The sequence below is a fragment of the Nannospalax galili genome, unplaced genomic scaffold, assembly GCF_000622305.1.
Source record: "Nannospalax galili isolate Female #2095 unplaced genomic scaffold, S.galili_v1.0 scaffold684, whole genome shotgun sequence".
NCBI classification, from domain to species: domain Eukaryota; kingdom Metazoa; phylum Chordata; class Mammalia; order Rodentia; family Spalacidae; genus Nannospalax; species Nannospalax galili.
Genome location: NW_008351729.1, coordinates 65,542 through 77,649, shown reverse-complemented (window position 1 = coordinate 77,649; position 12,108 = coordinate 65,542). Strand labels below are relative to the sequence as shown.

General features: G+C 42.9%; 1 protein-coding gene across 3 annotated transcripts in view; it reads right to left on the bottom strand.

The window, feature by feature from the left end:
• The window catches only part of Ank3 (ankyrin 3), a gene marked incomplete at its 5' end in the record, with an annotated part of 136,964 nt that overhangs the window by 60,731 nt on the left and 64,125 nt on the right, over window positions 1–12,108 (bottom strand). For all 3 annotated transcript variants that reach the window (XM_017802098.1, XM_029553902.1, XM_029553903.1), the window contains 1 exon segment: window positions 10,789–10,943. In XM_017802098.1, coding sequence (XP_017657587.1) covers window positions 10,789–10,943 — 155 coding nt within the window.

Genomic DNA, 12,108 nt, shown 5'->3' with positions numbered 1-12,108 from the left:
AATTTACTGTTTGTTTGAATATACTGCTTGCCTGAATTTACTGCTTGAACTTGTTTAAATTTACTGCTTTTAACCAATTAATTCACTGGAGACACAGGCATCCGGAGATAGAGGCAAAGTGCTACAGTCCCCGGAGCCTGACCTGTTCTGTGTCATGTCATGTCTGCTTACACAAGACAACAAGAAAGAGTCGTACCAGGCACATATCTGTGTCATGACCGTAGGCATGTCTGCTTACACAAGATAACAAGGAAGGGCTGTGCCAGGCACAACCACCCATCCCTCCCCGATTGGGACACCTGAAGGGAGCTGTAGCATTTTTCTTGAAGTTACTGGTTTGTGAAATGCCTGCTTTGAAACTATTGGTTGTATAAACGTGGGCTTTTGTGTAACAGTTGTGGGATCCTATATAATCTTTACCTGAAATTGCCTCGGTTGATCGCTCTAATCAGACCTGTGTGTCTTGGAAGGATGGTCAGCCCCAGCTAGCTGGTTTAATAAAACTCTGCTTGATTTTTGCATCTCTGTACTTGTGCATTTGTTCTCCAGAAGAGACCCACGGAGTCATGGACCCTAACACAAACAAAAAATTACAGAATGGGAAAATAGGTGGCCACATGATTTTAAAGGTTGATCTCAGGGTATGAAGTAGCGAGATCAAATCAGTTGTCAGCGGGGAGAGAAATGGTTCATCCTGGATTGAAAACGGAATTAGAATTTTGCTCTTGTTCATTTTCTTACATCACCTTTCCCTCTCAGAACTGAAACACCAGTGAAGGGAAACGAAACCATCGTGAAGAATTATAAAAATGTTAGAACAGCAAAACGGAATTCAGGGAAAAGATTCTGGAGTTTTCAACTGAGAGGAAACAAGCTTTCCATCTTGAACAAATATATCTGCCCACCATCATTTAGCTGATGCAAGGGAGGGAATTCCCAGAGTTCATAGGCCTCTGGCATCTGGAAAGTTCAGTAGTCTGTGTCAACTGCCCTGCCACACGTCAGCCACGCACACATCTTTTTCTTCTGCCACCAAGCTGTCATCAGGTCATCCGACAAAGCGGTTCAGGTCTCTTTATTGTCCAATTTATGAAAACTGCCATGAAGTTTCATTCAGATAGGTCAGATTGTCCTGAACTCTGCTTACATGAGCTGTGTGTCAGTGTAAGAATTGTCTAAGGTCAGCCTAGACCCACTGAGGAGGCAAGGTATCTTTTAGGGGACTGGTAGTACTGTGCGTTTCCTGAGTGAGTGAGTGAGTGAGTGAGTGAGTGTGTGTGTGTGTGTGTGTGTGTGTGAGGGTTTAAGGTCAAAACAGTTAGTTGTGTCATTCCCTGAAAACTACTGGACTGAGAAAACTGTCTCTTTGTGCAGTGGAGGGGCAATGTGGCCACACTCGCAACATCTTTGCTGGGAAGTAAAGCCAGCTGAGTTGAATGAAAGCACGTACATTTCTGATACAGCAAGTGGTCAAGGGAAAAGACAACTTGTTTTTTCTATGTTTGTTTGTGGTTTTGAGACAAGGTCTCAAGTAGTCCAAGCTGGTCTTGAACTTGCTTTGCAGCCAAGCATGGCCTTGAACTCCTGTCTTCCAGCTTCTGCCTCTAAGTGCAACAATACAAGTGTGAACCACCACACAGACAGGGAGAGGTCCCCAGGAGGAGGTGCTCATCCCCCCCCCCCAGCAACTGGCTTCTTTCAGAATTTTCAAGGCCCTGGGGGGCCTGGCATTGTGCTCTATTATAAAACAAATCTTCTGGCAACTTGCATGGTAATTGACCTTCAACTACAGATTAACAGGCATTTTACAGATAAGCCTCCACTTAGAGAACCATCTACTGTGGTCATTTCAGGAACTGCAGCAGAGAAATGGAAACACTTGGGCCCCCAGGCATCATTTTTCAATAGGCTCACCAGCTTATCGGTCTTCTTAATGTGCATATTTCTAAGCCACAGCAGGAATATGCACCCTTATCACTAGGTTATATCCTGTTTATTTGTGTGCCTAATGGGATATGTAACTTTTTTTCTGAGATGCCAGGTTAGTCAGGACAAACCAGTAAATATTACTGGTGTTGCCGTTTAGAAAAAGAACCAAATTCTCTTTGCGGGCTGCAGTTAAAGGCTAGGCTGCTAAATCCCAGTGCCTCGCAAGAAAATAAAGGATGGAGATAGGATAAAAGCCAGGTCATGACCTCACCCTCACCGTGAAGGTCTTGCCACACATTCTTCCTCCTTAGCAACAGGATAGAAGGAAACTGATGTTATGGGGAGGTTATACAGCATTTAAAAGAATGAGGTCAGAGAGTCTATCTACAGTTTTAATAGATGAATCTCCAAGCACATTTCTTGAAAAAATATGATACTGTAACAGTTAACTAATATGCTAATTCATGTAATTTGTGTAAAAAGTAGGGGAAGACCAGGTGGAAAGATGGCTCAGGGGTTAAGAGGCCTGCCTGCTCTAGCAGAGGAACCAGGTTTGGTTTTTGGCACTCACATCTGTGGCTAACAACAATCTGCAACTCTAGTTCCAGGGGATCCAATGCCTTCTTCTGGCCTCAACAGGCATTGCATGTGTGTATACACATACATGCAGGCAAAACATATACATATAGATTATTAAAAAAGACTTTTAAATGGTTCATTGCTTAGATCAGAAAATCAAGAATACATAACCAAGACACTTTGCTCTCATCCCTTGCAAGAGGCCAAATTCCAGTCATCCATACCACAAGCATGACACCCATATCTTAGTCACGGAGGATTCCCTAGCATCTGGATCGGCAGGCCCAGTGAGCAACAGCAATGCTACACGTTAACGGTACGGACTCCTGGCTCCACAGCAGAAATTCTGACTTGGCTGTTGTATACCAGGCCTGGAAATCTACCTCTCACCCTCGGTTTGAGAGACCTTAGCTTCGTCATATTTGACAGGCAAAGTCCAGGTGGACTCTTATCCTGTACCTGGCCCTAAAATTTTAGAATACAGGTTACTACAAATGTAAGAAAATCCATGAAAAGAAACAATTCCAAGATGGTTCAACGTGAGAATTACCCACAAAATCATCCATTCCTTTTAACAGGTTTTGCTTTCTAAGGCTGTCTGTGACCTGGTCGGGTGTCAGTGGGAGCAATACATAGGACCCTACATTTCCACAAAAGGCGATTTCTGTACTAGGGTCTAATTTCTGCTCAGCTAAATGCTCTGTTCAGCTCACTTACCATCTGTGCAGATTAAAAAACACTGTTTTAGAGGCCAGGCATGGTGGTGCATGCCTTTAGTCCCAGCACTTGGGAGGCAGAGGTAGGAAAATCTGTGAGTTCCAGGCCAGTCTTGGCTACATAGTGAGACCCTGACTCAAAAAACACAAAAGCACAACCAAGCAACAAAACCCCAAAACCCACTGCTGTCAGGTAAGTAACTCTACTACATCGCCACTCCTATGCCATCTAGAGAGGAAGAAGGTCAATATAATCTTTTCTTCCAAACCGGACCATGGATAACTCGAAGCTAAAGGCCGGACACCACATGTGTCTCGTGCATCCTATCTGGGGTGTACAGTGTTCCAAGAGCATAGACCTGCCCTGCTGGGAACTCTGGCCCCGTGGGCACCCTGCATTGAAGGTGGCTAAGGCCGATGCCTAGTCATCCAGAGCTGCTCCTCTGCCCTCCCAGGACTAACAGTCCTGCTCCGTGTGATCTAATGCATGATGTGTAAGGTCAGCCCTTCAGCCACTAATGTTCATAACATCTATTGCTGGTGAGTTTTTATATACAGACCCATATACAACTGAGCACTGGTAATTAACATCATCTGCTGTGGTTTCAGGGGCTATCCTGGGGCACATTTCTTTTGTTTTAGTCTGAGATAGTAGCCCTTAGTACATTTAAAATGCCAGTTTATGGAAATAAACTAAAATGCTAGCATTTCGTTATAATTGGTTTCCAGTATTTTGAGTTAAAATTTTATTTATGGGGGATGAGGAGATGGCTCAAGTGTGAAAGCACTTAACTGTTCTTGCAAAAGACCCGAGTTTGGTTCCCAGAACCCACATGTGGCTCACAACCACCTGTAACTCCAGTTCCAGGGGATCCAATGCCCTCTTCTGACTTCTATGGACTCCTGCACCCATGTGGTGCACACACATGTATACACATACAATAAGTGCACCGCAAATACAATCTTGATTTGGGGAACTTAATTTTTTCCCTTTGGAAAATTCTCAAAACTGTTATTACTAGATCCATCCAGCAGATAGCGCTGCACACAACGTAAAACCTCCTTTCCTCCTGTCAGGGCTCAAAGTCTTCTGCAGTGACCAAGCACTTTTAGGATTACCGGCTTGATAAAGGGACATTAAACTACATTGAAACAGAGTGTCAATTTTATTTATTAGATATTATGAGTCATTATCTAATGATTTATCTATATCAACATTATCTTAGAAACAGATTTGGAAAATGTATTATCTGATAAAAAAACATTATCAATTTCCTTCTCATACTTCCGTTTATAATGACACATTACTGTCATCATTAAACTAAAATATGTTATCTTAAAAACCTTATTTGTGGGGCTGGAGAGATGGCTCAGTGGTTAAGAGCACTGACTGCTCTTGCAGAGGACCCGGGTTCGATTCCTAGCACCCAAATGGTGGCTACAAACCGTCCTTAACTCCAGTTCCAGGGGAAATCGAAGCCCTCTTCTGACCTCCGCGGCATTGCATGACACGGGTGCGCTCACATACATGCAGGCAATACAATACACTCATACACATAAAATGAAAATAGTAAAAAAACAAAAAACAAAAAACCCTTATTTGTTCACCAGGCAGGGTGGTGCACACCTGTAATTCCAGCACTGGGGAAGGAGAGGCAGGAGGCAGAGGCAGGTGGAGCTCTGTGAGTTCCCAGACTCATCTACATAGCGAGTTCTAGGCCAGCTGGGGCTACAAGGGAGACCCTGTCTCAAAAAGACAAAACAAACAAACAAACAAACAAACAAAAAAAAAAAACCAACAACAAATCCCTCATTTGCTCCCATTAGCAATGGGAAATAAGAACCTACTTTTCTAGTGTTATAAAATTTCTTGGAGGGAACTTCAGTAACATTTGGCCCCAATACAGCGACTGAGAGTTTTAAATGATGACATGACTCGTAATCTCAAAGTCTTCTGTGTCCTATTTAGGTAGCAATGCCTTTCATTCAAAACCTAAAATATACCTTGAATCCCAGCACTCAGGAGGCAGAGGCGAGGTGGATCTCTCAAAACAAACAAATCTCCAAACCAATGGGGATGGAGAGAGGGCTTAGCAGTTAAGAGCACTGGCTGCTCTTGCAGAGGGCGTGGGTTTGATTCCCAGCACCCACATGGTAGCTATCAACTGGCCTTAACTTCAGTTCCAGGGGAACCCAATACCGTCTTCTGACCCCTGCAGGCACTGCACAACACAGATGCACTTATACAAATGCAGGCAACACATTCATACACATAAAAATAATAAAATACTTAAAAAAAACTCAAACCAAGCCAAACCAAAACACCTAAGCCTTATGCTGTAATACAAAGTCTACACACTGTGTGGAACAGCACTGTTCAGTAGCAACATAAGCCACTGGGTGTTTTTAAATGTTTTTACGGCCACATGTAGCATAAAAATAAACTGGTGCTATGCATTGAATGATGTCTTATTTAGCTCATTTCAATCTGCAACTATGGTTCCAATTATTTACACACACACACACACACACACACACACACACACACACACACACATACACACAACTAGATGAGGGTGGTATTGTTCCTGTAAGTGGTCGTGTAAGCTTGTACCATTTTCACTTTGTAGCAGCCCCACTTTAACTGCACTACAGTCATATGCAGCTGCTGTAGGGGACAGTGGCGAGACGCGGCGTTTCTAAATGCTGTGATTGGAGAAAGGATCCTTCTAACAATTGCCTGCGACTTTGACGCACTGCAAACTGCAAAGCAACTCTTGCGATCTAACTTTGGAGGCACAATTTTGAAAATGTTTAATTCAACATTGTGAGTTTAAAAGTCAGGCTTTCACTGAACTGACAATGTGGATTCGGTTTGGGGCTGTTTGGTGATGGGGTGATTTCTGTTTTCTCGTCTGCAGCCTCTTCTTTTCCTCTGCAAAGACAGACCAAAGGCACAACCACCAGAGAGAAGAGCTGCTTCTGCCACTGGAAACCTGGTGACACACTGAACACTGTGTCGTTCCAGCCCCTAACCGCAGCAGAGCTCCCCTAACGGTCCTGCTTCAGTCCCATAACCCCTGAAGCTGGTCGAAGAACGACAGAAGCCGGCTGTGAAGGTGGCTGGGCAGATGGCAGCACTTGCTGTGCAAGCATGAGCCCCTAATTTGGATACCCAGTACTCACCTAAAAAGCTCAGCACACCTATAACCCCAGTACATGGGTTGGGGAATGAGGCAGGAGGAATTCTGGGCCTTTCTGGTCAATCAGACTGAAAAGTGGGAAGCACCAACCCTTGTGCCAAGGGAATAAAGCAGAGCATGATAGCGATGGCCTCCCCTGGCCGCCCCCCGCCACATGCATTCCTGCACACACACATTTCTCACTCAGATCACCCACAGTCCACTCCCTGGTCCCCACAGGCTCATGGACATCTCATATTGCTCTCCACTTCATTTTACTGAGGCACGGTCTCTTGCTGAACCTGGAGTTTGCCAATTCCGGCTATTCTGGCTGGCCAGCTTGCCCCGCGGATTCTGGCTTTGTCTCCTGAGTGCTGGGATTACAGGCAGCTGCCATCCCTGACTGGCTTCTGGGCTCCAAACTCTAGTCCTCACTCCTGCATGGCAAGTGCTTTATAAACTAAGCTCTCCTCCCTCCTCTGGAACTGTCTCGCTTAGTAAAAACCGTAGATTGAAATATTGGCTGAGATATTATTACACAGACTGGTATTAAGATTTTTCAGACCAGAGTATATAGTAAGACTATTTTTTAGCATATAGACTGAAAAAATACAAGGAATTCACTTGTGAAGAAGGGAGCTTAAAAGGAGACATTTAGGGCCTGGAGAGATGGCCCAGCGGTCAAGAGCACTGGCTATTCTTGCAGAAGACATGGGTTCAAATCCTAGCACTCGTATGGCAGCTAACAACTGTCTGTAATCCAGTTCCAGGGGATCCAACACCCTCTTCTGTCGGCATTGCACAACACGGTTGCACTTATGTACATGCAGGCAATACATTCATACACATAAAAATAATATATAAAATATTTAAAAGAGATATTTGAATAAGGCAGGCATTATTGGGGTCACTTTCCATTAGACAACATGTGACATCTAACCTTAGTTAATGAACTAATGAAAATCAGGTTGAATACAATAATGGTAAAATGACTCAATTTTTTTCTTAAGGGAATCCTGAGTGATTCTTATAGGCAGCTCAACAGGTCAGCGAGCCTCCTCCTTCCTCACTTACTACTTAAAGCAACCTTGGGGAGGGAGGTACCATGTAAATCTGGTAAGTTTTAGGAACTCCCTGAGACCTGTGAGCTGTTTGCTTCCTGAGTCTTAAGGAGCCTCCCTTTAGAACTCCCTGAGTCTTTTTCTTTTTCTTTTCTTTTATTACTTTTTTTATGTGTATGCATGTATTGCCTGCGTGTAGATAAGTGCCCGCGGAGGACAGAAGAGGCTGTCAGATCCCCTGGGACTGGAGTTACTGACAGGTGTTAGCTGCCATGTGGGTGCTGGGATTTGAACTTGGGTCTTCTGCAAGAACAAACAGTGTTCTTAACCACTGAGCCATCTCTCCAGCCCCATTGTGCATTACTTTTATTGTAACAATTACTCATGATCAAGAAAGGGGATGGGCACACAGTGGAGCTGTTTTTGCATCTATGGTTTTTGACATGGTTTTTGGATGTGCGGTCCTGGAGGCAGTCCACTTTCACCAGAGGAATCACTGGGTTGAGTGTGGGTTTCTGGTACCTAACCATACAGCACTGCCTCCTCAGGAGGGCGCTGATGATTCTTTCTGGTCACAGATTTCCTGCCAGCTGCTGCCTTCCCTCCCCAGGAGAACCTGGACCAGTGAAACCTTCAAGGAAAAGGGCAGGTTGGCCCTTTCAAACAATATGTTGATTTATACTTCTAAGTGGCTTTGGAGCTAGAGATATTCCTAAGACAATGAAGTGTCTTTGGGGATCAGAGAAGAGCTGTAGGAAGTGGGGCTTGAGCTTGGTATGAAATCAGATTAACCTATGACTGAGCCTCAATTATAGATATGTTGTGGTTTCTCCTTTATCATTTTGCTAATAATTATATTTAATACATGAACAATTTGTTTTTGCTGCAATGGCTTCTAGGATTTGATTCCTTTTTTTAAAAAAAAATAGATACTCTAAATTTCACTTATTTTAATTTTATACTTTCTGTGTATACATGTATTGCCTGCAAGTGTATAATTGTATTCCTGTTATGCAATGCTTGACGAGGTCAGGAGAAGGCATTGAATCCCCTGGAACTGGAGTTCTGGATGGTTGTTAGCTACCAAGTGGGTGCTGGGAATCAAACCAGGATCCTCTGCAAGAGCTGTCAGTGCTCTTAACTGCTGAGCCATCTTTCCAACCCAGGGCTTGATTTGTTAAATGTGCAAGTATTTACATTTCCTTTAAACTGTGTTGGATGGTCTTTAAAAATGTAGTAAAGAAACTCTACCTGCCTATCAGTATATGTACATCCCTTAGCTAATGCATATTCATTAAACGTGTAACTCTTACAATGACTGTTCTGCTTAATCTTGACCAAATCTCATCTAGACCAAATCTAGGGGTTTGTAGAATTTTCCACTGTAGTCTAAGTTTCTTTCTCACAGGACACAAATTTTAAAAACAAGTGGGACCCAGCTGTAACTCTCCGAAAACAGGTAAAACTAGATTAGTTACTTGACTTCTCTGAATTTAGCCTGTGGGCTGTTTTCTTTCAAAATAAAGCATTTATCAGTATCAATAGTTTCTTTCTACTTTGGTACATAGGCTTTTTTTCTTCCTTCCTTTCTTTCTTTCTTTTTTTGAGAGACAGTGTCTTCCTATAGTCCCAGCTGGCCTGGAACTCGCTATGTAGACCAGGCTGGCCTTGATGTCACAAAGACCCACCTGCCTCTGCCTTACAAGTGCTGGGATTAAAAGTCTGCATCACCACACCTGGTATACGTGGGCATTTTTGAAAATGCATGGTTGATGGTAACTGAACCCTATACCAAATTTTTGGCATTTTTTTCTACAGATGAAAATAACGGTGATAGTGACTGATGTTTATCAGGATCTTACTATGGGATAAGGACAGCATCTCACAAGTACTTCACATAGCTAGTTATGTTTCCGAACAGTAACTCGGTAACGTAGGGAAGGCATTTGGCACTCACAGGGATCTAGGGACTTGCTCAGGTCATCCTTTAACACCAAGTCTGTCTCACTCCATTGCTCAGACCTTGAACCCACCTGAGGCCCTGCCAGATGCATTCCAAAGTCAGTAAATTAAATGAGAAAAGAGCCAATCTTATGGAATGGAGTGCAACTCTTACTTAAAACAACTGCTGAATCTGTAGTGATTAGGAATTAAGTACAAAGTAAAGATTAGCTGGTATTTCTCTCTAAAGCACCTGATTTCATGAGCTAGGTCTCCATTTTTTTTTAATATGTTTCAAAGACATCTGCATCAAACATGTACTCTTTTAAAAATATTTTATTTATTATTTTTTAAATTATATGTGTCTGGGTGTATTCCCTGCATGTGTGTCATTCAGTGCCTATGGAGGTCAGAAGAGGGTGCTGGATGCCCTGGAACTGGAGTTATAGATGGTTGTTAGCCACCATGTGGGTGCTGGGAATCAAACCCAGGTCCTCCACAAGAACAGCCAGTGCTCTTAACCACAGAGTCATCTCTCCAGCCCCAAACATGTACTCTTAAGTCAAGTCTATTCCCAGTATCTACTAAGAAACTCTGCTATGGTTCTAAGGTCATATGACCTCAGGAAGGTATGTAAGCCAGGCATGTAGTACACACACATATAATCCTAGCACTTAAGTGGTGGAGGCCAGAGGATCAGGAGTTCAAGGTCATCCTCTACTACACAGTGCACTCAAAGCCAGCCTGAGCTGCCTGCCAACACTATCTGAAAGCCTCTAGGTCATTCCAAGGGGAAGGTGTGTATGAGGAGGTCTGATCAGCTGCACACCAGCCTTACTGGTTCAAAGAATAAGACATGGAAACAACACAGGTTCCAACAATTTTTGAAACTTATTTTTTTTTAAACTTACTATAAGCCAAAAGACAGTCAAAGTTCTTGAAGGGTACTGAAGGAGGCTAGTGGGAAACCGAGCAGAAGTGCCTGGAAATGCAATTCTAAAAATAAACATAAATGCTCATTCTGTGAAGAAATGCAGTAGATACCCACTGGGTTTTGTTCTTGTTCTTTAACCTTCGTCTTACTCTTTGGACTTTAAAAAACCTTCTTTGGTTTTAGAAAGTTTAATAAACTTGGTTCAAAACTTAAAGAATCTTCCAGGATATTTGCCCATCTGACCTGTGTGTATTGGGGTGGGGGGATGTCATTAATGAGTCAATGCGAGGTCAGGCCACGGGTATAGAAAAGAACAGTCAATGCTGAAGAGCTCAGATCCCCCTGAGAATGCCAATGTGGGAAGTGCAAGCAGTGCCCCACGAGGCCTGGTCAGTCCTCTGCCTTCTACAGACATCCTCGGCATCAAGGGGCCCCACCGGCCGTACCTTCCTCCATGCCATTCAGTAACTCTGTCAAGTCTTCGTTTCTGCTGTCAAACTGATGCTCCTTCCAGGTCTCTCCATTTTCACTTCGAAGAACAATGAGTTCTCTCTCCTTTCCTCTCATGGACCCAAAGTGAGGGATTTCCACTATGACGGGGCTGGAAAAAAAAAGCCCACGTAATTTTGGTATCAAGTTAAATCTATCTACAGTACCATACTAAAAAAAAGTTTCATTAGCAATATTTACTTGAACATCGGAGGTGCCACTAAGGTTGGGAATGGTTTCAAAGCTGCAGAATCAGTTGCTAATTGAACAATATATCACAAGCCTGTTGACATGCCATCATTCACTCAAAGAGTTCTTGAAGGCCTACTGCAAATTAGGCATCAAATCGAATGGGAGGGGGGATTAAAGACATATAAATGGAAAATTTAAGTGAAGGAATTCAAAGTAACTAAAATAGGCCATAAGAAAGCTGGTCCATGTTTTTTTTTTAGATGAAAAAATGCAACAGGTTCATTATATTATACAAGATGCTGATGACTTAAAAGGACACAGTCATTTCCTTAAAAAAGACATTTGCCCTAATTTGGAAGATTACTTCTCTATTTTTTCCCTTAGCACTAAGATAATGTCTGCCACAGAATCTACTCCAACAGTTTCCACAATGTTGACAGTGTGCAGTTAAAAGTTTCTCTGACTGTTCAGTTTGTGGAGAGGTGGAAGGTGGCTTCATTTCCTGGCCTGACAATAACCCGTATAGGGATCCTGAGACATTCTGGGCAAGCTCGTATTGACTTGAACGTGTACGACTCGTACAAAGACGTTAACTTTTGACAGTGTCCTTTCTCCGACGAATGGAAAAGGGTGGCTGCAAATTGAAGGTGGCCAATCGAGCCATGGGCAATCATTGCGTGAGTTCTACAGTGGGATGAGCACTAGAGAAAAATGAATGGAAGTAAGAAGTAAGCAGACCACAATCACACACAGTTTATGAAGTTGGATTGTGCAGCTTTAATGTACAACACTTAAGTAGACAGTATCATTATTCACCCACAGAGCTTGTAGGGACCCTCACATCTCAGCCTAGGCATTTACATCCACATAGTTCCATCAGATATCAGCTTAAGTAGGCAGAGCATGACACGGCACTGTTGTAAAGATCAAAATCACATAGAAACATACAATTACTTCATCACTTATGAAGATATTCATTTTAAATGTGGATGATAAATATGATGATTTTGGTTTTAGCAAAATAATCATAAATAACTCAAATTAGAATTTAAAAATATTTTACTATGCCTTGATTCTTTAGTCGG